The sequence below is a fragment of the Entelurus aequoreus genome, linkage group LG06 (genome assembly GCF_033978785.1).
Source record: "Entelurus aequoreus isolate RoL-2023_Sb linkage group LG06, RoL_Eaeq_v1.1, whole genome shotgun sequence".
Taxonomy (NCBI): domain Eukaryota; kingdom Metazoa; phylum Chordata; class Actinopteri; order Syngnathiformes; family Syngnathidae; genus Entelurus; species Entelurus aequoreus.
The window spans coordinates 20,719,655-20,745,783 of record NC_084736.1 but is presented as its reverse complement, the minus strand read 5'-3'; the positions used below and the strand labels follow the sequence as shown (position 1 = coordinate 20,745,783).

At 37.6% G+C, this 26,129-nt stretch overlaps 1 protein-coding gene across 1 annotated transcript in view; it reads right to left on the bottom strand.

Moving 5' to 3' along the window:
* Nucleotides 1-26,129, bottom strand: part of map3k3 (mitogen-activated protein kinase kinase kinase 3) — a 53,784-nt gene that overhangs the window by 23,975 nt on the left and 3,680 nt on the right. Inside the window, exons 2-8 of the mRNA XM_062050196.1 lie at nt 10,558-10,616; nt 6,857-6,978; nt 3,771-3,811; nt 2,024-2,123; nt 1,830-1,943; nt 762-882; nt 192-325 (exon numbers count right to left, since the gene is read on the bottom strand). Of these exons, the coding sequence (XP_061906180.1) occupies nt 192-325; nt 762-882; nt 1,830-1,943; nt 2,024-2,123; nt 3,771-3,811; nt 6,857-6,978; nt 10,558-10,561 (636 nt within the window). The 5' untranslated portion in view covers nt 10,562-10,616. The remainder of the gene's footprint in view (nt 1-191; nt 326-761; nt 883-1,829; nt 1,944-2,023; nt 2,124-3,770; nt 3,812-6,856; nt 6,979-10,557; nt 10,617-26,129) is intronic.

Below are 26,129 nucleotides of genomic sequence, written 5' to 3'. Positions count from 1 at the left end.
ACAAGTATATGTGAACTCCCTCTACAGTTTGTTTGACCTCTCACTCCCTAACAACATTCCTAGCCAGGAAACGTAGATCCAAAAAGTATTTATTTTAGCTTCATGTGTATTAAAGTCTGCAGGGGGTGACATAAACACCACATTTGTTTACTGCTCATGAGAAATAGTCTGAAGGGAATTCTAGGACTCACACACTGGTCGCTGGTCTCCGGGATGAACTCGCCCTCGCTGTTGATGCTGGTGTATGAACCTTGGCGCGCGATCCTCTGCTGGCGTTCCGGCACGTAACCGGGAGGCGGAGAGCTACGCCCCGTGTTCTGAGAACCTGGGATTCAGAAGGGTGCCATTAGAAACAGGACAAACGTGGACTGTTCAGTAAATGTGCGTTGCAGTGGGCAGAAGTGAAGTTGAACAAGTTCTTGCCAAAGTGGACATCAAATCAAAGTTTTGACTGTGATGACGTCATAAAGTCCAACACTGGAGCCACCGCCGAGACCTCCTCCCGCTCCAAAGGAAAAATAAATCACGGGAACACTAATAGCGCGGCGTAATCTGATTGGCTACGGGCCAGAAGGCATCATCGAGTATTGGTGAACAGGAAAAGGAAGTGGAGGGGAAGACGCGGAAAGAGCAGCCAGAGCAAAGAGGACCGGAGCCCGCATGACAACACTGCGGCTGAATATCAAAAATGTTGCATTTATTTCCTGTCGTGAGTCCTTAAGATATAAAACCGGCCCTGCGGGGACAGGGAGGCGGCGTACCCGTGGAAAGATGGCGCCCCCTTGGCTCAGAGGGCTGGTACACCGTGCTGACGTCGCCGGTGGACTGGGAGGCCTTGATCCTCACCTGCTTGCACGGCACGTGGTGAGACGGGGACGACGCCTGTAAGAGAGGGTGGGGGGAGAACGCATACTGGTAATCAAGCCAGCTCTGTGCAATACCACTTTAACCCTGCAGAAGCAATAGTGAGTCAATACAGTAATTGACGTATTTCTTAGAAACTTAGAAAAAACTGTCGGTGTGTCAGCTTTGTCTTATTGGTGACAAAGTTTATTAGGGTTATTAGCATCAACAAATCAAACTTCTCTCGTTAATGTATTTTTCCACCTATTTTTGCCATTTTCACTGCGCTAGTATGCCTAATCAATAATCACTCAACTCAACAAAAAAAGTAAGGCATTTGATTTCCGCAGACACAGTCACAGAAATGGCCAATAAAACAGAATCCGCTGCTAAACGCAGAATGTCAGGAAAATTGACATACATGTGGGTGAAATGTTGTCACTGTGAGTAGAAGGAACATTTGTTTGGGAAAAGAATGTGTAATTGTCCGCTCATTCAGGCTCGAAACGCTTCCTAAACTGAACAAATTGTTTTTCTGTACCATGACTATGGAAGGTTGTTTGTATTGGGTCATATAAGTAAATGCACATATGTACATTGATGTACAATTAAAGGCTGCTGACATGAGTTGCTATCATTGGCCACTAGTTGGTCAACAAAATGGCAGTCATCAGACTGCCAACTGTATATTATATTGAAAACAAAACAAAACAAATTGCTTGTGGGACTGACAGGCCAAATTGAAGACGCCCACGGGCCGTAGTTTGGACACCCCTGCCATTGAGGATACCTTTAAATACTGTTCAAAGTTCCATTCAACACGTTTGAACAGCTGCCTACATTACTCTGCCACTTATTATGCAATAGAGTGTTAAAAGTGACTTGGAAAGTAACGTTTTGAAATAGACACCAACTCCTTGATCCAATACAATGTCGTAAGCACAAGCTCAGTGTGAGTGTGTGTGTGTGTGTTATTAGTGTCTCACATTGTTGTGCTCCTGAGCGAGCAGCAGGATTCTGATGCTCTTCATGTTGGAGCTTCGATCCAACAGGTCGACGGCCTTGTCGAGGTCGTCCTGACCTCTCAGGGGGATGGACAACTGTCGGGAAAGAAGCAACATACTTCAAGAAAAATCTGCACAAGGCCCATGCCCAATGAATCGAGTGTGAATTTGTTTACCTCATTGCTCATGTAATGAAGGTCCAGCTGTTGGCCAAACACAGCCTGGATTTTGTGCTGGACGTCGTCAAACTGCACAGGCCGTCCAAACATCAGGATCCTACACGAGACGACGCGTGAGGGGACGTTTGTAACAAGCAAAGGAAAAAAAACAGCCGAGTTGCAGTTTTCAGCGGGAGAAAATTACTCCGAGTGCACCTTTGCATTCTTTGTGGCGTGTGCAGGCAGCCACAAGCTATCCACAGCACTCTCAACCCCCTCCATCCTCCTCCTCCTCCCGTAGCAGACTCTTGCACACGTGCAGAGAAATGTTCCTCCAAATGCATGTACACACGATACGTGAATGTTTGGACGTGCACGCGCACACACACATTCTTGTATTTGTTACCTTCTTGAGACCTCCGAAAAATGCCTACCTCTTCAGGACCACCCTTTCTAGATATATAAAGATTTGTATTTACAACATTAATAATATATACATACTATGCAAATATAAAAAATATTGTTGTGAAAAATGAGTTGGAATTTCACAAGAATAAGGTCACCATTTCACAAGGAAAACTTGGAATTTTGGCAGTATTATAATAAAAGTCGTCATTTTACTCAACACAAGTCAACAATTTACAAGAAAAACAGATTTGTGCAATGTTATGATAAAAGTTGGAATTTTACTCAATAACAGTTGCAATTTTACAATAAAAGCTTAACATTTTGGCAATTTTATGAAAAGAGTCGTAATTTTACTTGACAAAAGTCACAATTTCATAAGAACACTTTAAAATGTTGGCAATATTATAATAATAATCGGAATTTTACTCGGCAAAATTATGACAAACGTCATCATTTTACTCAAAAAATGTCACCATTTTACGAGAACAACACAAAATTAGCAATATTATGATAAAAGTTAGAATTTTATATGACAAATGTCACCATTTTGCATAAAAAAGTAATAATTTTACATAAAAAAGTAAACATTTTACGAGAAAATATTACAGAAACAGAAAGAAAATGAGAAATGTTTACCCAATTTTATAAGAAAAAGTCAACACATTGTGAGAAAAAGACTGCTTTTAGTTAGTTTTTTTGGTTTGTAATCATTATTTACTTCAAGTTATTACACTATGTCTCTATATACATATTTATAGATTTTTTAAAATACATTTTGGCCAAAGGGGGCGCATTTCGATTTCTTACACACACTTGTTATTACATATGTTGGCCAGAGGGGGAGCACTTCAAATTTTTACACACACTTGTTATTTTATATGTTGACCAGAGGGGGTAGCACTTTTAAAACGGACACTCAGTCAATTTGAAAAATTCCCCCCTTTTTGGGACCACCCTAATTTGGATAGATTTCACCACCAGGGGTGCAAATGAGACATTCTCTATTAGATGCAACGGTTTTCCGTATTAGGAGCATGATTTTCGGTCCTAACTTGTTCACTTTTCCTTGTTGATGTCTCAAGAAGGGTAGAAATACAAGAACACACACACACACACACACACACACACACACACACACACACACACACACACACACACACACACACACACACACACACACACACACACACACAGGCCAAGAGTTCAGATGCCTGACTGCATGTTTTGAAGACAGTCGTATTTATGGGCAAACGAGGAGGTAGGAGGATTTGTGCGTTACGAGTGCAGAGAGGTGCACAAGCTACCCTGTGGGGGGAAAATGCTGGTAAAACGCAGACGTGCGCGTAAACAAGCTCACCTCCTCTCGCCCGAGAACTCAAACTTCATCCTGACGTCCTCCTAAGGGGAAGCACACGCACGCTTAAATTTTATTATGAAATATTCGGATATTTGACAACAGGATGGAGTGCTGCAACAAGAATGTAAAACTCATAATTGCTACACAAATAATGAAAGAAATGACAAGATGCGAGGTTTAAGCGTTTATGAAGTTTCTGTGTTGTAGAAACACACTAGAATTATATATAAATATTTCTATAAACACAATTTTTGATGTTAGATCTCACAGTGTTTCCCATACATTAATTTATCAAAATTACTTCTTCCTAAAACTTAATTGAGTTAGTAACTCAGTTACCTCAATGTAAGAGTAATTAGTTACTCAGCAAAGTAACTGGGACGTTATTTTTCATGTTCTATACGCTATTACGTTCGATAACATCTTTAACGTCGAATATGTTTATGTTAACTGACTAAAGAATAAAACATTATTATAACCTTAGAGGAAAATCAAATTTAAAACATTTGTATGCTCGTTCAACACTTAAAACCTTTACTATATCAGTATGTGGAATTAAATTATGGAATGGATTAACCAAAGAAATCAAACAAAGCACCAATATGATTCAGTTTAAGAGACTGTTCAAACTGCAAGTGTTCACAAAGTACACAGAACAAGAATTATGATGAACATCTTGAACCCTTTTTTCATTGAGACAAATATTACTTATGTATTTAATATTTGTTTGCTTACTATGGTATATTATTTATTTATTATTTGTTCACTGTTCCGTTACAGAGAACAAGGAAATTGGATAAAATTGCTATGGTATGAAAGGGGTATAGGATTAAATAAGATCAGCTTCTTCCTACTCCTTTTCGGACGTGCTGTAATGAAACAACTGGAAATGTGTGATGCATTACATTGTATCGTATAAATGTTCGAAATAAACTGAAACTGAACTGAACTGAACTATATACAGTATTTTACAACATTTGACATTTATCTGAACTCAATAGATTGCAATATGATCTGCATAAAAATTAAAATGTAAAAAAAAAATTGTTCCGTAAAGTAAAAATAATAAATATTGAAAGTACAAAACCAAATAGGGTACCAAAAATGTGAACTTAGGTAAAAAGACACAAAGGAACATTTGACCTTTAAGTAGTGCAATTCTCAGCACCTGTATACCAAAATACAGCCGGAAAGAACTTTAGATAAAACTGTGAGCATATTTTGGGCAAATAAATTAAGTAAAACTTTTAAAAAACGTTCCTGGATGACATTGCTAGCTAATTTTAACTATGCAATGTGATTAATCATGATTAATCCCAATTCCAAAATGTGATGAATCTGATTTAAACAATCGGCTGTATTTGGGCTTGGGTTAGCGGCAGCAACAGGTGTCATGCTTCATAAGATTTGTGTTGCTTGAGTCAGATGTGGATAAACGCTTTTTTCCTGGACATAGCGTGCATGTCACATAAACATCCTTGCCTTTAATTTCAATGAGCCAACCGTATTTCCGGTACTTGCAGTTTGAGAACGCTACCTTTGAATTTCCCGGTCTCTGTCAACATGAGCGGAGCAGTCTGGTTGTGTGTCAGTCAGAGCGTGCATCATGATCCGCCCACCCAGCCAATTATTGTCAGCGCATTTACGACGACGTCATCATCCCTACCCTTGCTCTCGGCATACAGCTGATGAGTGACTGAAACCTGACACTTTGCGCTTTATGCAACCAAACTGTAGTAACGAGCACATGCTATCAGTAATTATTTAGATTACTCGTTACTGAAAACAATAATGCCATAATACTCCAACGCCCCTATTACCAACACTGTTGGACACTCCTGGTCTGCCAGAGGATAAGAAGATGTAGCAGCAGGGATCAGTGCTGCCAGTTCAGCAACTTAGTCACCATTTCTAATAGGTGTTTGTCTATACCGTTATAGATCTTTTATTATTTTGTAGTATGGAATGGTTGAAAATGTTTGATCAAATGAAATGAGTCAAACAGAGAACAATGGTAAATACAGGGTACATGCGGACCCTAAATATGGATATTGGATATTTATTATTAACCGTCTGGAATAGCCTTATGCTGTCTTGAAGTGGAATTTGATTGGTAGTTGTTTTTGCCGACACATAGTGGCCACAATAATTCATCAAGTTAGAATAAAGATGCAGTAAGTTGAATGATGCGGACACGTTTGTTACTGGACACTTTCTAACACGCTTTTTTTTGCCTTGGAGACTTTGTATGTGTAAGTAATATGCAACTAATTATTTGATACTTGTTTATATTGATACATGTGCCGTTTTAGACTGCAATATTTTTCAAATATTATTACGCTATTGTGTGCTCAGCTGCTGTGTAGCCTATAGCCTAGCATGTTTCACTTATGTAGGTTACATGACTAAAATAGAAGAAAAGACAGACCTTATTGGAGGACATTTAGATGTTAACTGGCTGTCCAGCTTTGCACAAGTAAACACTCTGCAGGATGTTTATAGTGGATACTAAACTGATATCAATATCAGTATCAACATCAAAACACCATTCAAATCATTCTAGACTGTCTTTTTTTGAAAAAGAGTCGAGCGTCAAACCTAGCAACTTTTTCTTGACTTATTGGATACTTTTGAAGACTGACATGAAACTACGTATCCGTCTTTGTTTGCGGGATTAAAAGAAAAAACGACAAAAAGATGCAACAGAAGAAAGTTAATTTGTATTTCTTGTGTTTTGGTTTTTCATGTTTTTTTTAATCACTTTTAGTCTTCAATATTGTTATTCCTCTATGTTACAATTACAGAAAAATGAGTCATGGCCAATTAATTAAATTCTTTATATATATTTTGTATTGATAATTTGTTTTATTTAATAAAAAAATGTTTTAAAATAATTTTAACATTTTAATTTAATTTAAATTCAACGATGATGTCATTGCAAAGCCCCCGAAACCCATCACTGCCACAAATATGTTGCGGCCCTTTGGGAAACACTGTCTCACAGCTCCAGCTCACCCAAACAGCAAAGAAAATGGCTAGACGAGTGGAAATGTGTGTAAGTGTACATCATTTTAAGCCCCGCCCACCTGTCTGTTAGCCTGAGTTGGCGTCTTCAGTTTGGCGCCGTCGTATGGCAGGACGGGCTGGCGCCGCGTCATCTGCAGGGCGACGAGGTCCTTCATGATGGAGTGGAGAGCCTGTCGTTCATCTGAAGCGATGACAAAACGACAAGATTTCACAATTTAGTGCCGTTTCGCAACTTTTAGATTTATTGTAAATTGTAAAAAAAATAACTATAAAACATACAATGTACTTTTTGGTACCCCTCTGTTCCTAACGAGTGCCTTAAAGAGGCGGGGCTAGACACAGTGGGTTATTTGGTGGCTGAAGAACGGTCACTTTAAGAATGGTCAGAAGAAAGATGTCCTCCATTGTTGATCTTTTGTTCACCTTGTGGCTTTCCTCTTCTTTGTCAACTTCATTGGCGCCTCACACTGCGTCGCTATCGCGCTATTTACGCCGACACACTGCAACTTACACTTCCTGGACTCAACCACTCGGCGTAAAAGGTGGTTTTAGGAGCATGTTATGCTATAAAATGGATAGCAATGGTTTAAAAGCGGAACTGCACTTTTTGGGGGAATTTTGCCCATCATTCACAATCCTTATGTAAGACAAGCGCACATATGTTTTTCTTTTTTTTATGCATTCTAAATCATAAATAAATGCTAGCAAAAGTCAGCTAACAATGGAGACAATGGGTGTTGCTCTATTTCGCCTATAAAGCGCTCTAAAAAACATCCAAAACCCTCCATCAAGGTTTTATATACAGAGTATATATGTAATGTAGTAAAAAGCTCATTCATAATAACATGTAATATTTACCTATTTTGCTAATTTTAGGTATATGGTGGCGTATGAATTTCAGACGCATCACAACGTTCGCTTTCCCTTCAACAACAACAACTCTACTAGTCCTTTTTAATCAGACTTTTTACTGATCATGTTAAACTCTAATGTTTTTTTTTAAATTATTTATTGTGTTATTTTCTATTCTAATTATTTATATTACTACTATTATTATTTCAATGTTATGTTTTATTAACTTATTAATCTGTTATTTATATTTTAATTTACATATATTTTATCATATGTTTCATACTATTTTTTTTAGATGGAGTTAATTTGAGTTTTTCTCCACTGTAGATGCCTCAAAAGTATCACTTTTCCTCAAATACTCAGTGCCATGCCGTGCTTTGTTTTTGTTTTATTATTGTCAATAGTGCTGTGTGTGTTTTTTCTCTTCTTTTTTTGGTACACAGTTGTGCTGTGTACAAGTTTGATTTGGTTTGATAGTCAAGTTATACTTCATGAGAGACAACAATGACTATGTTATATATATTTGTATTTTTGAGCCTGAATATAAGAAGGATGACCTACAAGTTTTAGAAGCCGAGTAATAAGCAGGTCCAGCAAGTAGTAGTATTGCTAAACAATACTTACAAACTGCCAAGATAATAAAACACTCACTGACTGTACAATGTCTGCTCTCACTGGGATGCCGGCTAGTGGGATGTTTATAACTTCCCGTTTAGATGAAGAATAATCATATTTCTCATGCAGGTTTAATCCAAAAAAAAGTTGACCAACCTCTAATTTTATAGGTACAACCTGCTACTATCCAGGAGAGGCATGATTTATGATCTAAATTTAACTTTCACCAACTAAGAGGCAATGCGGCGGCTCACTATCTCAACACTGTAGCTGCATAAGATAGTTAGCTCTCTCAGATAATGGCACCGCTAAAAATAGATTGTAAGTTATATTTATATAGCGCTTTTTTCCTCTCGAGACATAAAAGCGCTGTATGTAGTGAACCCCATTATCTAAATTTTTAAGCTACATTCAAACCAGTGACGGTGGCACTTGAGGCAGGTGGGTAAAGTGTCTTTACCCAAAGACACGACGGCAGTGACTAAGATGGCGTAAAATGGAATCGAACCTGGAGCCCTCATAGATTGTCCCCATTAGCGTTTATAATAACAATATTGCTAATACTTGGTTAATATTCATGTAAATGAAGTATTGTTGGCGGTTTTAGATGTTTTTTTACAGAGCTTTACGGGCAGAATAATATACTCTCATTAGCTGCATTGTTAGCAACCTCATACTTGTCATATTTTACAAACTATACTGAATTAAAATTGAAACAACACTTTTGTTTTAGCTCCCATTTTTCAAGAGTTAAACTCAAAGATCTAAAACTTTCACTATATACACAAGAGACCTATTCCTCTCAAATATTGTTCACAAATCTGTCTAAATCTGTGTTAATGAGCATTTCTTCTTTGCCAAGATAATCCATGCCCCCTGTCAGGTGTGGCATATCAAGATTATTGCACAGGTGTGCCTTAGGCTGCCCACAATAAGGCCACTCTGAAATGTGAAGTTTTGCTATATTGGGCGTCTAGGCAGTCAGCGAAATTTTAAAACTGTCTGCATTACTTTATGTAGAATAAATAAATCGCTTATGAATTATTGACATTTATTAATTTATTTGATAATTGTCCATGTCCGAATTGCGATGCATCTAAAAATCAATTATTTCCCCCACCTATAATGCCAGATGCCATCGAATGTGAGCTTTTGCCCACTCAAGTCGGTTATGACGACAAACTGCAGTCAGGTCGTGACCCCGATGAGGACGACCAGCATGCAGAGGAGCTTCCCTGACACAGTTTCTCACAGTTTGTGCAGAAATTGTTATGCAAACCAATTGTTGCAGAAGCTGCCTGGGTGGCAGGTCTCAGACTATCATGGAGGTGCACCTGCTGAATTTGGAGGTCCTGGGCTGGTGTGGTTACACGTGGTCTGCTGTTGTGAGGCCGGATGGATGTACTGCCAAATTCTCTGAAACGCCTTTAGAACTGGCTTATGGTAGAGAAATGAGCATTCAATTCACGGGCAACAGCTTGGTTGGACATTCTAGGGAGTCGGCATGCCAATTGCAAGCTCCCTCAAAACTTGCGACATCTGTGGCATTGTGCTGTGTGATAAAACTGAACATTTCAGAGTGACCTTTTATTGTCGGCAGCCTAAGGCACACCTGTGAAATAATCATGCTGTTTAATCAGCATCTTGATATGCCACACTTGTGGGGTGGGATGGATTATCTTGGCAAAGAGAAATGCTCATGAACACAGATTTAGACAGATTTGTGAACAATATTTGAGAGGAATAGTTATTTTGTGTATATAGTAAAAGTCTTGGATCTTTGTGAAAAATGGGAGCAAAAACAAAAGTGCTGCATTTACATTTTTGTTCAGTGCAAAATGCAATAGAAAAATAAAAACATGTGTTCTTGTTCTTGCATAAGGATTGTGAATAATCAGAAAAAAATCCCAAAAAGTGCAGTTTCCCTTTAACAGGATGTGAACCGCAAAGAAATGGCGTCCAATGGCGTGTTGAGGCATACAAGGACGGATTTTTTAAAAATCTGCCGACTCCCACGTTTAATCTCTGGTCAGGTTTTGCCTCTCATGACGGGCTCATGGAGAGAAAACATGCCACATGTGTAGCTTGGACCAACATCACACGGCCTCAGGGCTGCAGGGAGAACCAGAAACCGGTGTCTTACGGCACGGAAACCCAATCCTTCACCCTCCGGAGTCTGCAGCGGCTGTTCTGATGGGCCTCATGGTGGGAGGGGGGTTGGAGGGGTCATTGTAACCATGTGTGATTTATGAGAAAACCTAAAAAGTCCCACATCAGCGTTTTGAGGACTTACTCATTGCTGCGATGCTTGCGTGGTCCTCAAACCAATCTTCAGAAGCGCTGCCAGGCCAACTGTAGTCAACATAAACACATATTTACTCATTAGTCTTCATAATAAGGCTTTTGTTGATGTTTTTTTTTGCAGACACAGTAGAAGGATGTGAGTCAGACAGGAGAAGACAAAGGTTATCAGCCAGACGTGCAACAATTGTCAGGATGCAAGCGCTGCCATCTTGACGGTAAACAAAGTCAAGTAGGAGAGCCTTCGAGGAAAAGCCAACTGACGGGAAAGTGCTTGACAACAAGTGGGTCGAGATAAAACAGAGCTGTGCTTTGCGGGCAGACAAGCTGATTCCTAATGTGGGAAATATCGGAGAGTCAAGCTGCACAGGGAGCAACTAGTCTGCTCCCTTCTGTGTGGCGGAATCGTATGTCTTTATTAAGAAAGCTTTTTGGATACTGGATGCAAATGAATTTTTTGCATTGGAATTTTGTGAACACATTTTTTTTTACATCAAATTATGCTGACAATTGAATGAAAATGTGTGAGGAAAATGTGTGTGTTAAAAAAAAGTCAGTTTGATAAAATTCAATGTAAAAACATCAGTGAAAAAAATTCAGTCTGAAGAAGTTCAGTGTAAAAAAATTGGCGGAGAAAAATTCAGTGTAAAAAATTATGTGCAGAAATAATTCAGTGTACAAAAATCAGTGCAGAAAAATTGAGCATAGAAAAAAATTGAGTGCAGAAAAACATTTTGTGTAAAAAATTCAGTGCAGAAAAAATATTCAGTGTATAAATATTCAGTGCAGAAAGAAATTCAGTGCATAAAAATTCAGCGCAGAAAGAAAATCAGTGCAGAAATTATTCAGTGTAAAAAAATTCAGTGCAGAAATAAATCAATGTAAAAAAAATGATGTGCAGAAAAACATTTTGTGTAAAAAATTCAATGCAGAAAAAATTCAGTGTACAAAAATTCAGCGCAGAAAAAAAAAGTCAGTGCAGAAATTATTCAGTATATAAAAAAATGCAATGTAAAGAATTCAGTGCAGAAAAAAATTCCGTGCAGAAACATTCAGTGCAGAAAGAAATTCAGTGTAAAAAATTCAGTACAGAAAAAAAATCAGTGGAGAAATTATTCAGTGTATAAAAAAATTCAATGTAAAAAATTCAGTGCAGAAAAGTTCACTGTAAAAAAATTCACTGTAAAAAAAATCAATGCAGAAATAATTCAGTGTATAAAAATCAGTGCAGAATAATTCAGTATAAAAAAATTCAGTGCAGAAAAACATTTTGTGTAAAAAGTTAAGTGCAGACAAAATTAAGTGTATAAAAATTCACTGCAGAAAGAAATTCAGAGTAGAAAATAATTCAGTGTATAAAAATTCAGCGCAGGAAAAATCAGTGCAGAAATTATTCTGAGTATAAAAAAATTAAAGGTAAAGAATTCAGTGCAGAATAAAATTATGTGCAGAAAGTATTTCAGTGCAGAAATACTTGTTGTTTCAAAACTTAACCGCTTCCGGTAAAATAAGACTGAAGCGCCTCATTGGCTGGTTCTGACACAGGATCGATTGCTTTGGTCTTATTTTACTGGAAGTGAGTCTTGAGTTTTGAAGCAACAAATATTTCTGCAAATATTTTTTTTTACACTGAATTTTTATACAAAGATTTTTTTTGCATTGAATTTTTACACACAGATTTTTAAAACACTGTATTTTAACAAACAGATTTTTTAAACAAAATTCGCTTAAAAATATTTATTCAATGTAATTGTCAGCCTAATTTGCTGTCAAAAAAACAGTTCACAAAATTAAAACGCCAAAAATTCAATGTCAAACAAAAGTTCCCATAATAGAGACACACATTAACCTCCACAGAACCTCTGCATCTTCGGTATTAACCTTGTTGGCAGTTTGAGTGAAAAGTTACGGATGTACACTTTGGACCTGATCTACTAATATCCAAATAACAAGTGCTAAACAGCGTGTGCAAATTATTAAATTATGTGTACTATTAATGGGCAAGTTGCATGTGCTCTACTAAGACTGCGTGTGCAATGGAAAACTGAGGCAGGCCGCCTACTTCAAACAAGGTTTTTACTCATACTACTACTGGCTGTGGCCATGGAAATACTAATTTCCCTCCACACTGATGTTATTATTTCCACAACCTGTGTGCGATGATGTTGAACTCGCAGCAACATCTATAATCTGCCATACCTTTTCAGCAACCTGGACTCACAATCAAGACAACAGAAACAAAATTATCTGAAGTTCAAAACGCAAGAAAATGCATATAGCAGCATGTTTTCATATAGATGATATATTATAATAATGTATTTCCTAAATTTAAAAAAATGGACGACATTTAAAAAAAAACGCCAGCAGACACCAAAACGCATCAGTTGAATTTGTTGTAACCAGCCCTTTCAGTCATCCAGCAGCTATAAAACATTAAATTATATTGCAGAGTATACATACCGCATGTCTATTATTTTTATGTTGACACTTGACACACACACATAGGACGGAGGATTCTCTTTCCATCGTCTGTCTTTGCACAAGCATTTGGACGTAACCGCGCCAGTTTGCACATACTTTTCAGACGTACTTAATTTTAAAAAAAGACGCAAAATAGCGCCCGCACAACAGTTTCATTTTTGATAGATCACACTATGCGTGATGAGTGATTATATTTGCATGTTCTTCTCCCAGTATTGTGAGCATTCTTATGACCAACATATATTCTCCTTATCCTGCTCTCAAAAGAGACGCTGTCCTCTGTGCACTAGTAAGGTAAATCAGCTTTCAAGTGCTATCACGCTTTAGCACAGGCAAACTTTCAGAAAATCAGGCGAGTAGTTTTTGAGTACATACTGAGAAGTGTCTATTCTTCAAACAGACCGTCTGTAAATGATGCAAGGCGCTCGTCCCCACCAATACCACACCACCTTAGCCGCGCTCACCCTTTAGAGCACAGCTGCAGCTTCCTGGCACTAAACCCACAGAAAATAGTTATTCTCAGGATTCTCTACGTTTACGTTTTTAGACTTACATATTCCTTATTTTTCCACCGTCATTTTAAGATGTTATTGTTAAGTGTTCAATGTAATTTTAGCATTTTGTTTACATTGATTGTTTGTTTTTTATGGTTGTGTTGACTTTTCCTTTCCTTTCTGCCTTAACAGCTGAGAGCATCATAACCAGAATAAGGTTAAATTTGAAATAAAAATGCTTACATTTAATATTTTTTTCTCCTAGTACTTATTTTCCATTTTATAATATCAATAATTATGGATATCGGCTGATATAAAACACTTATATCGAGATACAGTTTTCAGCCATATTGCCTAGCCCAGGGGTCGGCAACCCAAAATAATGAACGAGCCATATTGGACCACAATTACATAAAAGTAATCGGTCTGGAGCCACAAAAAATTAAAAGACTTATATAAGTGTTATAATGATGGCAACACATGATGTAAATGGATAATTAGCTATATTAGCGTACTATCAAAATGACTGTGTGTCGCAGGCTGACGCAAATCTTTGTTGACAGAAATGTTGAAATGTAATATTTATTCTACACATTTTTACAACATTGGACAACATTAGTAAAACTTCTCAGAAGGTGAGATAACTCCTGGAAATGACTGTCTTAGAATGGCCAAAGGTATAGATGTGTGTGTCAAAGTTAAAGGAAATGGCTGGCTGTCTTCTTCTAATGGATTTATTACAATCTTTGCAAGCTGGGTAACGTTTGCTGTGGTCTGGAACAACATGGCACACAAACAACTATCAGAAATTACATACAGATAATGTGTCATGAAACAAAAATAAACTAAATACACAGAGGACATAAGTAAAGGAAATTAAATGAGCTCAAATGAGGCATAATTATGCAATATGTACATACAGCTAGCCTAAATAGCATGTTAGCATGGATTAGTTTGCAGTCATGCACTGACCAAATATTCCTGATTAGCACTCCATAACAAGTCAATAACATCAACAAAGCTCCCCTTTGTGCATTCACGCACAGTATAAAACGCTTGGTGAACAAAATGAGACAGAAGGAGTGGCATAAAACACGTCTTTCTGTGGCAGCATCGGAGAAAGTTGTACTTGTAAACAAACTGTTGAGTCACAGTCCACACAACCGTGAGTTCAAGGGCCGCTGAAATTAGTAGGACAAAAGGGCACTCACCAAATACTCCCATCAGTGAAGCACAAACATATTAAACAGTGGGCTTTCTAACAATTAGGAAGGTTTGCGTCGTGTTTGTCCTCCTACAGAAACCACATTACAACAAAAAACATATTTTTCACCCCATTTGTTTTCTATTTCCATACATTTTTTTAAAAGCTCCATGGAGCCACCAGGGCACCGCTAAAGTGCCGCATGTGGCTCTAGAGCCGCAGGTTGCTGACTCCCGGCCTAGCCCTAGTACACAGTAAACTTATTAGGGCTGTGAATCTTTGGGCACCACACAATTCGATTCGATTCAGAATCGATTCTTGATTCAAAATCTATAATTTAATAACATTGGATGCCAGTTCTATGATTAACTACATTCCTCCATAAAATAGATAAACAGCTCTGATCCATTTCTATATTACTTAAAAGAAAACTGGTTTTGTTTGATAAAATTTGACCCAAACATTTACTCAAGTGGCTGGACCGGACAGATTTTTGATTTTTGTTTTTTAATCGATTAAAAATCATTACACATAAGAATCGCAAATAAAAAAATGTTTAATACTTATTGAAAGGTACGGTAGTATTCTATTTGAGACTGAAGGCTGACTATCAGGGATTTATGCCCTAAATCACAGAAACCCCCAAAGATCTTGAAGTAGTAAACAATGTTGACAGTACAAGTGGAGTTGTTATTGGAGCTGGGATGAAAAGCCTCTCTTGGACGAGAACATGGGAAAGCTGTTCTGTACTCGGCACGGGCAGCATCGGCGCTCGTGGCAACCCATCGGACTTCTGGGTAATAATCACCCACAGGAATGCCCGGTACGTCCGTCTGCGTTTCCGCGTTGCTTTCAAGCATCCGCCGCTGGCACACTGGAAGGTGATTAAACCCTGCAACTTCATCATCACAACCGTTTATTTCGTCAATAAATACCCTCGGGGCTGGACGGGGGTGGTTACTTCAGGGGATGCTGGGAATCGCCAGCACTATCCATGCTGTATGACCTCTGCCTACCGCTGCCCTCCATTTCTCCCCTGATTGTGATTAGCTTCCGAGTGGAATGTGGGGAATTCAGCGGCGGAAGAGGCAGCACTCTGCCAGTCCACTCAGCTGTGCCCGCTTTATTTTCCTTGTATCGCATTTCGAGGACTAGCAGGATTTACAAGGATTTTCCTCCCCCCCTCTTCTCTCGGGCCCTGGATGTGTTTAGTCTGAGGCTGTTTTTCCCAGTCCTCGTTCCCGCTCAGGCTCGCGATCATGTGGATGTTAAACAGGCCTCTAATGTTCTGCATGGACAAGAACGGAATTGTCTTTTTAACCTACTTTCATGGCTGAAAGCTGTATCACGATTAAGTGTTTTATATCGCTCGATATCCATAATTATTGCTATTTTGACCTATGGAAAATAAGCACCAAAAGAGAAATATATTAGACGCAAACATTTTTATTTAAAACGTAACCTTTCTCTGATTATAATCCCCTCAGCTATCAAGATGAAAAGGAAGTGTCAACACAAGCATGGAAAACACTCAATAAATGTAAACAAAATTCGAAAATTACATTGAACACTTAACAACAACCTCTTAAAATGAGGGTGCCGAAATAAAAAAATACCTAACAAATGTTTAATAAAGTGTAATAAAATAGTTAAGTGTGAAATGGTAAACAAAGAGAAACCTGGCTTTGTTTATGCAACCAATGTTTCTTCACTATTTTTTTCGACAAGTTAGACAAAAAATTTAACTTTTTATCAAACAAAAAAAATCCATTACGTGTCTATTGCTGTATAGTGTGTACAGTGCATCCGGAAAGTATTCACTTTTTCCACATTTTGTTATGTTACAGCCTTGTTCCAAAATGGAATACATTCATTTTTGCCCTCAAAAATTCTACACACAATAACCCGTAATGACAATGTGAAAAGTTCCCTTTTTTTTTTGCAATTTCATTAAACCACAATTTTAATACAGCATCTGATTTATAACAAAACTAGTACATTTTACATTGATTTAGATCCTGCCTTCCGCCCGAGTGCAGCTGGGATAGGCTAAAGACCCCCGGCGACCATTGAAAGTAGGGCTGGGCGATAAAACGATATCAATATACAATGCATCCGGAAAGTATTCATAGTGCTTCACTTTTTCCACGTTTTTGTATGTTACAGCCTTGTTCCAAAATGGAATAAATTCATTTTTGTCCTCAAAATTCTACACACAATACCCCGTAATGACAATGTGAAAAGTTTAAACATTTTTTTACAACTTCATTAAACCACAATTGTAATACAGCATCTGATTTATAACAAAACTCAGTGTTTCCCACACATTCATTTATTTGTGGCGGCCCGCCACGAAAGAATTACGTCCGCCACAAATAAAAATACATTTTTATTTTTTTTTTGTCCGGTCCAGCTTCTCAGGCAAATCATATAGTTGATGTAGATGCCCATATCGGCTGTTCAGATTTACTTTACAAAAGAGAAGTGTAGGATACTTCTCTTGTTGCCTTATTTGTATTTGACCACTACTGTTTTCTGTTTATTTATTACTGACTGTGGCAGGACACCTCTGCCTCTGTTTCACTTTATGTTGCTGGTAAATAATGTGGTTGTAGTAGTAGGCTAAAGTTAAATTATTTAGTATGCACTAATTAAAGGGGCAGAGCTTTAAGAGACATTTTAGCTTTTATATTTTATAAGATATATTTTTTGTAAGAACCACAATTAATAAATATATTTCAGTGAATAACTTATTGTTCAAATCTGTATATAAATATGTACATAAAGTGTTGTAATTATATTGTAAAATGGATGGATGGATGGATGGATGGATGGATGGATGGATGGATGGATGGATGGATGGATGGACGTTTAAAACAAAACTGATATTATTAATTAGTAAGTATACATTTTTTGAGCCTTTTTAGAGAAAATCATATCATTGTAGTAAATTATGCAAATTACTCGATGATGTCATGGTGGCCACGCCCATAGCCACGCCCCCACCGCCACAGGTATCTTGGCAGTTTATGGGAAACACTGAAACTAGTACATTTTACATTGATTTAGATCCCGCCTTCCGCTCGAGTGCAGCTGGGATAGGCTCCAGACCCCCCGCGACCTTTGAAAGTAGGGCTGGGCGATAAAACAATATCAATATACAATGCATCCGGAAAGTATTCATAGTACTTTACTTTTTCCACATTTTGTTATGTTACAGCCTTGTTCCAAATTGGAATAAATTCATTTGTGTCCTCAAAATTCTACACACAATACCCCGTAATGACAATGTGAAAAGTAAACTTTTTTTTTTGCAACTTCATTAAACCACTATTTTAATACAGCATCTGATTTATAACAATAGTAGTACATTTTACATTGATTTAGATCCTGCCTTCCGCCCGAGTGCAGCTGGGATAGGCTCCAGACCCCCCGTGACCCTTGAAAGTAGGGCTGGGCGATAAAACGATATCAATATACAATGCATCTGGAAAGTGTTCATAGTGCTTCACTTTTTCCACGTTTTTTAATGTTACAGCCTTGTTCCAAAATGGAATACATTCATTTTTGTCTAATTCTACACACAATACCCCGTAATAACAATGTGAAAAGTTAAAAAAAATGTTTCCAACTTTATTGCAACTAAAAAAATCACATGTACATAAGTATTCAGACCCTTTGCAGAATACTTTGTAGATGCACCTTTGGCACCAATTACAGCCTCAACTCTTTTTGAATGCGACACCACAAGCTGGGCACACCTATCTTTGGGCAGTCTCGCCCATTCCTCTTTGCAACACCTCTCAAGCTCCATCAGGTTAGATGGGAAGCGTTGTGTTTTTATCCAGGATGTCTCTGTACATGTGTAGCGAGCTCTTCAAAAAGACTCGGAGCTGTAATTGCTGCCAAAGTGTTGAGCAAAGGCTGTTAATATTTATGCACGTACATGTGATTTTTTTTCTTTTTCTTTTTAATACATTTGCTAAAGAAAAAAAGAAAAAATCAGATTGTTATTACGGGGTATTGTCTGTAGAATGTTGAGGATACAAATGAATTCATTCCACTTTGGAATAAGGCTGCAGCATAACAAAACGTGGAAAAAGTGAAGCACTATGAAACATTTCTGGATGCATTGTATATTGATATCATTTTATCGCCCCGCCCTACTTTCAAGGGTCGCGGCAGGGCTGGAGCCTATCCCAGCTGCACTAAGTCAATGCAAAATGTACTAGTATTGTTATAAATCAAGATGCTGTATTAAAATTGTGGTATTGACTACTACATATACAATAACTAAACCATCGCACAGAAGGTGGTAAACAAAAGGAAAAACTACTGCAGGCTCCCATTTAAATCATTTGGGTTTTGCCCTCAAAACTAACTAACAATAACAAAAAAGGAAAAATATCAAACTAACCAACATTTACACAGATGCCTAGAGGGCGCTAACTTTCTAATGTATTTTACAAAGTATATCCCGTAATAACGTAATTACCGTACGTACCTACGTAACACATGCATTAGCTTTAGGTGTTGTTCGCTAATAATAGCAATTTGGACAGCTAATTGTGCAAATTGTTCTCTTGGACTGCTTTTGGAGCGCATGTTGACAAGACCGGGTGAGTGATCGCCGTAGACCCCAATCATTTTATTCGGGCCGCTAAAATGTGTTATTACATAAACTTGGTGATTGTGAAAATTGTCAAACAAATGTGTCCTGTTAAACCACTAATGCTAACATAAGCTCGCCGGTGGTGTTCTTGTTATATTTTTAGCTTTGAAAAATGTAACTGTGAGGAAGTTGCAAACACCACCTTTAATTACCATATGATACGAATACTATCATACTGATTAGAGATGTCCGATAATGGCTTTTTTGCCAATATCCGATATTCCGATATTGTCCAACTCTTAATTACCGATACCGATATCAACCGATACCGATATATACAGTCGTGGAATTAACACATTATTATGCCTAATTTTGTTGTGATGCCCTGCTGGATGCATTAAACAATGTAACAAGGTTTTCCAAAATAAATCAACTCAAGTTATGGAAAAAATGCCAACATTTACTTTTTTTTAACATGCCTCAAAACAGCAGCTTGGAATTTGGGACATGCTCTCCCTGAGAGAGCATGAGGAGGTTGAGGTGGGCGGGGCTGGGGGGGTTGGGGGGTAGCGGGGGGTGTAAATTGTAGCGTCCCGGAAGAGTTAGTGCTGCAAGGGGTTCTGGGTATTTGTTCTGTTGTGTTTATGTTGTGTTACGGTGCGGATGTTCTCCCGAAATGTGTCATTTGTAACAGTGTTAAAGTTGTTTATATGGCGACCCTCAGTGTGACCTGTATGGCTGTTGATCAAGTATGCTTTGCATTCACTTGTGTGTGTGAAAAGCCGTAGGTATTATGTGATTGGACCGGCACGCAAAGGCAGTGCCTTTAAGGTTCTGTACTTCTCCCTACGTCCGGAGTCATTATTTATGATTCAATAATAAATATGGCAGTGCCATGTTGGCATTTTTTTCCATAACTTGAGTTGATTTATTTTGGAAAACCTTGTTACATTGTTTAATGCATCCAGCGGGGCATCACAACAAAATTAGGCATAAAAATGTGTTAATTCCACGAATGTGTATATCGGTATCGCTTGATATCGGAATCGGTAATTAAGACTTGGACAATATCGGAATATCGGATATCGGCAAAAAAGCCATTATCGGACATCTCTAGTATTTATTCAACCCGGTAGTGTACAGGTACAAGTCGCTGTCTTTTATGCAAACAAAGGTGGGCTCGATTCCTGGCTAGGGCCCCAACATTCAGCCATTGGAGACGTCCAGTGGCTCTCTCAAGGAAAAAAATTAAAACTAGGCCAAATCAAACAGGCGATTAACTTGCATAAGACAGGAAAGACAAAAAATAAAATGTTGCATTTTTTTATTCATTGCGTCAGTATTTACTCCATCCATCCCATCCATGCATTTGATGGGATGGATGGAGTAAATACTGACGCAATGAATAAAAAAATATTAAAATATATATAAGTATTTACTCCTTTATTTATTTATTTCCCTATTAGGTTGCAAATCAAGGTTGGTTGCATGGACAAAGGCACTCGCTCTCTGGTCACCGAGCAACGTGGGAAGTGATCCCTGATTAGTGGGAGTGACACGCTAACGGCCAATCAGGTAACAGTATCATCTATCATGTTTGGTTGCGCCATCTTAATGTCTGGCAGTTAACTATTTGTATGAAGCAATAAGAGAAAGTAAAAATGAAGAAATTGTGGATAAAACAGGAAAATTCACCTGGAATATCAGTTTTTGGGGATTTTTTTAAAAAACGGACCGTAGTCAGACCCCACCAAAACAAAACTGAAACAAAAAAAACTATGGGGGAGTCTACTGTGAAAGTGGTGAGGTCATTTTCAGAAACGTTAGTCTTTAATAACTCAAAATATATGGCAGCACAATCCATCATTTTAACGGCACAAACGAATGCGACTATTTTGGTTTAATTTGGAGAAATGTGGGCGCTGGCTGAACTTTGATTGCCCGATGAAAGAATCTTTCAGAGCTCAGAAATGAAAAGAGCACAAACCAATGAGATTTTTAACAGAGTTTGGCGAGGGATGGCGAGGGGTCAACTTCACGCAGGTGCCGCCACCTTAGCCGCGCTCACCCTTTAGAGCACAGCTGTAACTTCCTGGCACTAAACATGCAGAAAATAGCTTTTCTCATGTTTCTCTATGTTCACATTTTCACACTTTGCACTATTTTGTTACAATTTATTAAGCCTTTCTTACAAAACCCAAAACCAGTGAAGTTGGCACGTTGTGTAAATCGTAAATAAAAACAGAATACAATAATTTGCAAATCCTTTTAAACCTATATTCAATTGACTAGACTGCAAAGACAAGATACTTAACGTTCGAACTGGAAAACTGTTATTTTTTGCAAATATTAGCTCATTTGGAATTTGATGCCTGCAACATGTTTCAAAAAAGCTGGCATAAGTGGCAAAAAGACTGAGAAGGTTGAGGAATGTTCATCAAACACTTATTTGGAACATCTCACAGGTGAACAGGCTCATTGGGAACAGGTGTGTGCCATGATTGGGTATAAAAGCAGCTTCCATGAAACGCTCAGTCATTCACAAACAAGGATGGGGTGAGGGTCATCACTTTGTCAACAAATGCGTGAGCAAATTGTCAAACAGTTTAAGAACAACAATTCTCAACGAGCTATTGCAAGGAATTTACGGTCCTTAATATCATCAAAAGGTTCAGAGAATTTGGAGAAATCACTGCACCTAAGCAATGCGATTACGGACCTTCGATCCCTCAGGCGGTACTGCATCAAAAACAGACATCAGTGTGTAAAGGAAATCACCATATGGGCTCAGGAACACTTCAGAAAAACACTGCCAGTAACTACAGTTTGTCGCTACATCTGTAAGTGCCAGTTAAAACTCTACTATGCAAAGCGAAAGTCAATTATCAACAACACCCAGAAACGCCGCCGGCTTCGCTGGGCCCGAGCTTATCTAAGAAGGACTGATGCAAAGTGGAAAAGTGTTCTGTGGTCCGACGAGTCCACATTTCGAATTGTTTTTGGAAACTGTGGACGTTGTGTCCTCTGGACCAAAGAGGAAAAGAACCATCCGGATTGTTAAAGGCGCAAAGTTCAAAAGCCAGCATCTGTGATGGTATGGGGGTGTATTAGTGCCCAAGGCATGGGTAACCTACACATCTGTGACGGCACCATTAATGCTGGAAGGTACATACAGGTTTTGGAGCATCCATCCAAGCAACGTTATCATGGACGCCCCTGCTTATAGCAGCAAGACAATGCCAAGCCATGTGTTACAACAGCGTGGTTTCATAGTAAAAGGTTGCGGGTATTAGACTGGCCTGCCTGTAGTCCAGACCTGTCTCCCATTGAAAACGTGTGGCGCATCATGAAGCGTCAAAGACCACAATGAAGACCCCGGACTGTTGAACAACTTAAGCTGTACATCAAGCAAGAATGGGAAATAATTCCACTAGAAAAGCTTCAAAAATTGGTCTCCTCAGTTTCAAAACATTCACTGAGTGTTGTTAAAAGGAAAGGCCATGTAACACAGTGGTGAAAATGCCCCTGTGCCAACTTTTTTGCAATGTGTTGCTGCCATTAAATTCGTAGTTAATGATTATTTGCCAAAAAAAATTACGTTTTTCAGTTTGAACATTAAATATCTTGTTTTTGCAGTCTATTCAGTTGAATATAAGTTGAAAAGGATTAGCAAATCATTGTATCTTGTTTTTATTCACAAATTACACAACGTGTCAACCCCACTGGTTTTGGGTTTTGTACATATTCCTTATTTTTGCACCTTCATTTTAAGAGGTTATTGTTAAGTGTTTATTGTGATTTTTCATGCTCGTGTTGACATTTCCTTTCTTTGCTGCCTTGATAGCTGAGAGGACTATAACCAGAGGAAGGTTACATTTTGTTTACATTTAACATATTTTTCTCCCAGTCCTTATTTTGCATAAGTCATAAAAATAAATATTTTATTTATTTGAATTGAATTGAAGTATTTATTTCAAACCTGCACAGTACAACAAAACATTTTTTTTAATTTTTTTTTTAAGCATTTATCGACCGATAAATGCTTTAAAATGTAATATTGGAAAATATCGGTATCGGTTTTTTATCATCGGTATCGTTTTTTTTTTTTTTCTTCCTTTCTTTTTTTAAATCAACATTGAAAAACACAAGATAAACTTACAATTAGTGCACCAACCCAAAAAACCTCCCTCCCCCATTTACACTCATTCACACAAAAGGCTTGTTTCTTTCTGTTATGGTAAATGGGTTGTACTTGCATAGCGCTTTTCTACCTTTTTTTAAGGAACTCAAAGCGCTTTGACACTATTTTCCACATTCACCCATTCACACACACACATTCACACACTGATGGCGGGAGCTGCCATGCACGGCGCTAACCAGTCCCATCAGGAGCAAGGGTCAAGTGTCTTGCTCAAGGACACAACGGACGTGATTAGGATGGTAGAAGGTGGGGATTGAACCAGTAACCCTCAGATTGCTGGCACGGCCACTCTCCCAACTTCGCCACACCGTCCCCATCGTTATTAATATTCTGGTTCCTACATTATATATCAATATATATCAAATACAGTCTGCAAGGGATACAGTCCGTAAGCCAGGGATGTCCAAAGTGCGGCCCGCAGGTCATTTTTTAACGGCCCATTTTAAAATACGATTAAAAACATTAAAAACATAAAAAGTGGTATGAAAGACCAAACAGGTGAAATGTAACAAGAAAATGTTGCAATGTTTACTCTAATAACACAAAGCTGCCATTCAGGCTGTTTCTTTCTTTAAAAAAACATAATGAATGAAAATCAATGTTATTATGAATTATTGACCTATCCAATGCTCCAATTACGTCACATTAAATATTGCACTATGAGATATTTTTTGGGGAAAATGTTGCATATTTTGTGTTTGCCATATAAAAAATTGAGCTGTCTTTTTTTTTTAAAGAAGGGCATGAAACGAACAAACAAAAAACATAAACAAAAATACAATTCATAATTGACGGATAGATCTGAAGTTGATCTCGAGATTATTGTGTTAAAAGTAAACAGTAAAAAATTTTTATAATTTATTTTTTAACACTTTAATGAGTAGGACCCTTTTGGTTCCCCAATAATTTTTGTGTGATTTGTTTTTAAGTGTCATCGCTCCAAAAATAATAATGAATTAAAATCAATAGTGTTATGAGTTATTGACCTTTTTAAGGTTCCAATTATTATATAATCTCAAATATTCCACTTAAAAATTTATTGGGCGAAAATATTGCATATTTTGTGTTTTTTCCATAAAAAAACAGGGTTTTCTTTGACAAAAAGAGCATACGACTTAAATCTTTAAAAACGTTATATTGACAGACAGACCTAATGTTGATCTATGGATTTAAAACTTGAATAATAATAAAAATAATAATACTGGATAATGACACATTTTTTATATTTTTTTTAACAAAACCCTTTGGGGTCCCTGGGATCAAGCCTGAGTGGAGGCCTAAGTGTATATATTTCATACATATATTGTATTGGTTTTTAAAATAAAAAAAATATCAAAATGGCCCCCGCTTGCTTTGATTTTTCAGTGTGCGGCCCTCAGTGGAAAAAGTTTGGACACCCCTGCCGTAAACACACATGATTGTGCGTGCTGCTGGTCCACTGATAGTACTAACCTTTAACAGTTAATTTGACTCATTTTCATTAATTACTACTCTCTACGTAACTGTTTTTATATTGTTTTACTTTCTTTTTTGTTCAAGACATTTTTTTTAATTTATTTATCTTATTTTATTAATTAAAAAAAAAAAAGACCTTATCTTTTATTAGGAATCTTAATTTAATTTATAAATATTAATCAGGAAATGCTGTTAGTGTATTACTATTTTTTACAAACAGGAAGTTGCAGGAATGTACACATCATCCCCTGCTTACATCTCATTGTGCAACATGTGAATGTTTTAATGGGAACTAAATGCAATGTCTGAAAGGGGTACAAATTATTTCCAAAGCAGGACCTCCACCCAGACAAACAATACAAGTACACAGTTCATGAAAAACAAAATTTTTTGTTATTGTCATTGTAAGTGGGCCTAAACACTTATATTAGAAAATAATCTCATGGAAATGACTGCTGTCATTTGATTATAATAATAAGAGAATGTTGTCTGTCTATCTGTGTTGGCCCTGCGATGAGGTGGCGACTTGTCCAGGGTGTACCCCGCCTTCCGCCCGAATGCAGCTGAGATAGGCTCCAGCACCCCCCGTGACCCCGAAAGGGACAAGCGGTAGAAAATGGATTGATGGATGGATCTTCACCATACCTGGTTGTCCAAATTAGGCATAATAATGTGTTAATTCCACGACTGTATATATCGGTATCTGTAATTAAAGAGTTGGACAATACCGGAATATCGGATATCGGCAAAAAGCCATTATCGGACATCCCGATTTTTCAGCCATATCGTCCAGCCTTAGAATGTTCCAAACCATTACTTGTGACTAATCCACAGTTACATTTTGACAATAATCCACTGTAGTAATAAATCATCTGCTAAACTGCGGAATGTTGTAAACTGCGGTTTATGAGCATTCCACAACATTCCCCTTGCTTTGCAAGTAGGAAAAAAACCACTAATAGTACTAACCTTTAACAGTTAATTTTACTCCTTTTCATTAATTACTAGTCTCTATGTAACTGTTTTTGTATTGTTTTACTTTCTTTTTTATTCAAGAAAATGTTTTTAATTATCTTATTTTATTTTATTATTTTTTTAAAAAAGGACCTTATCTTCA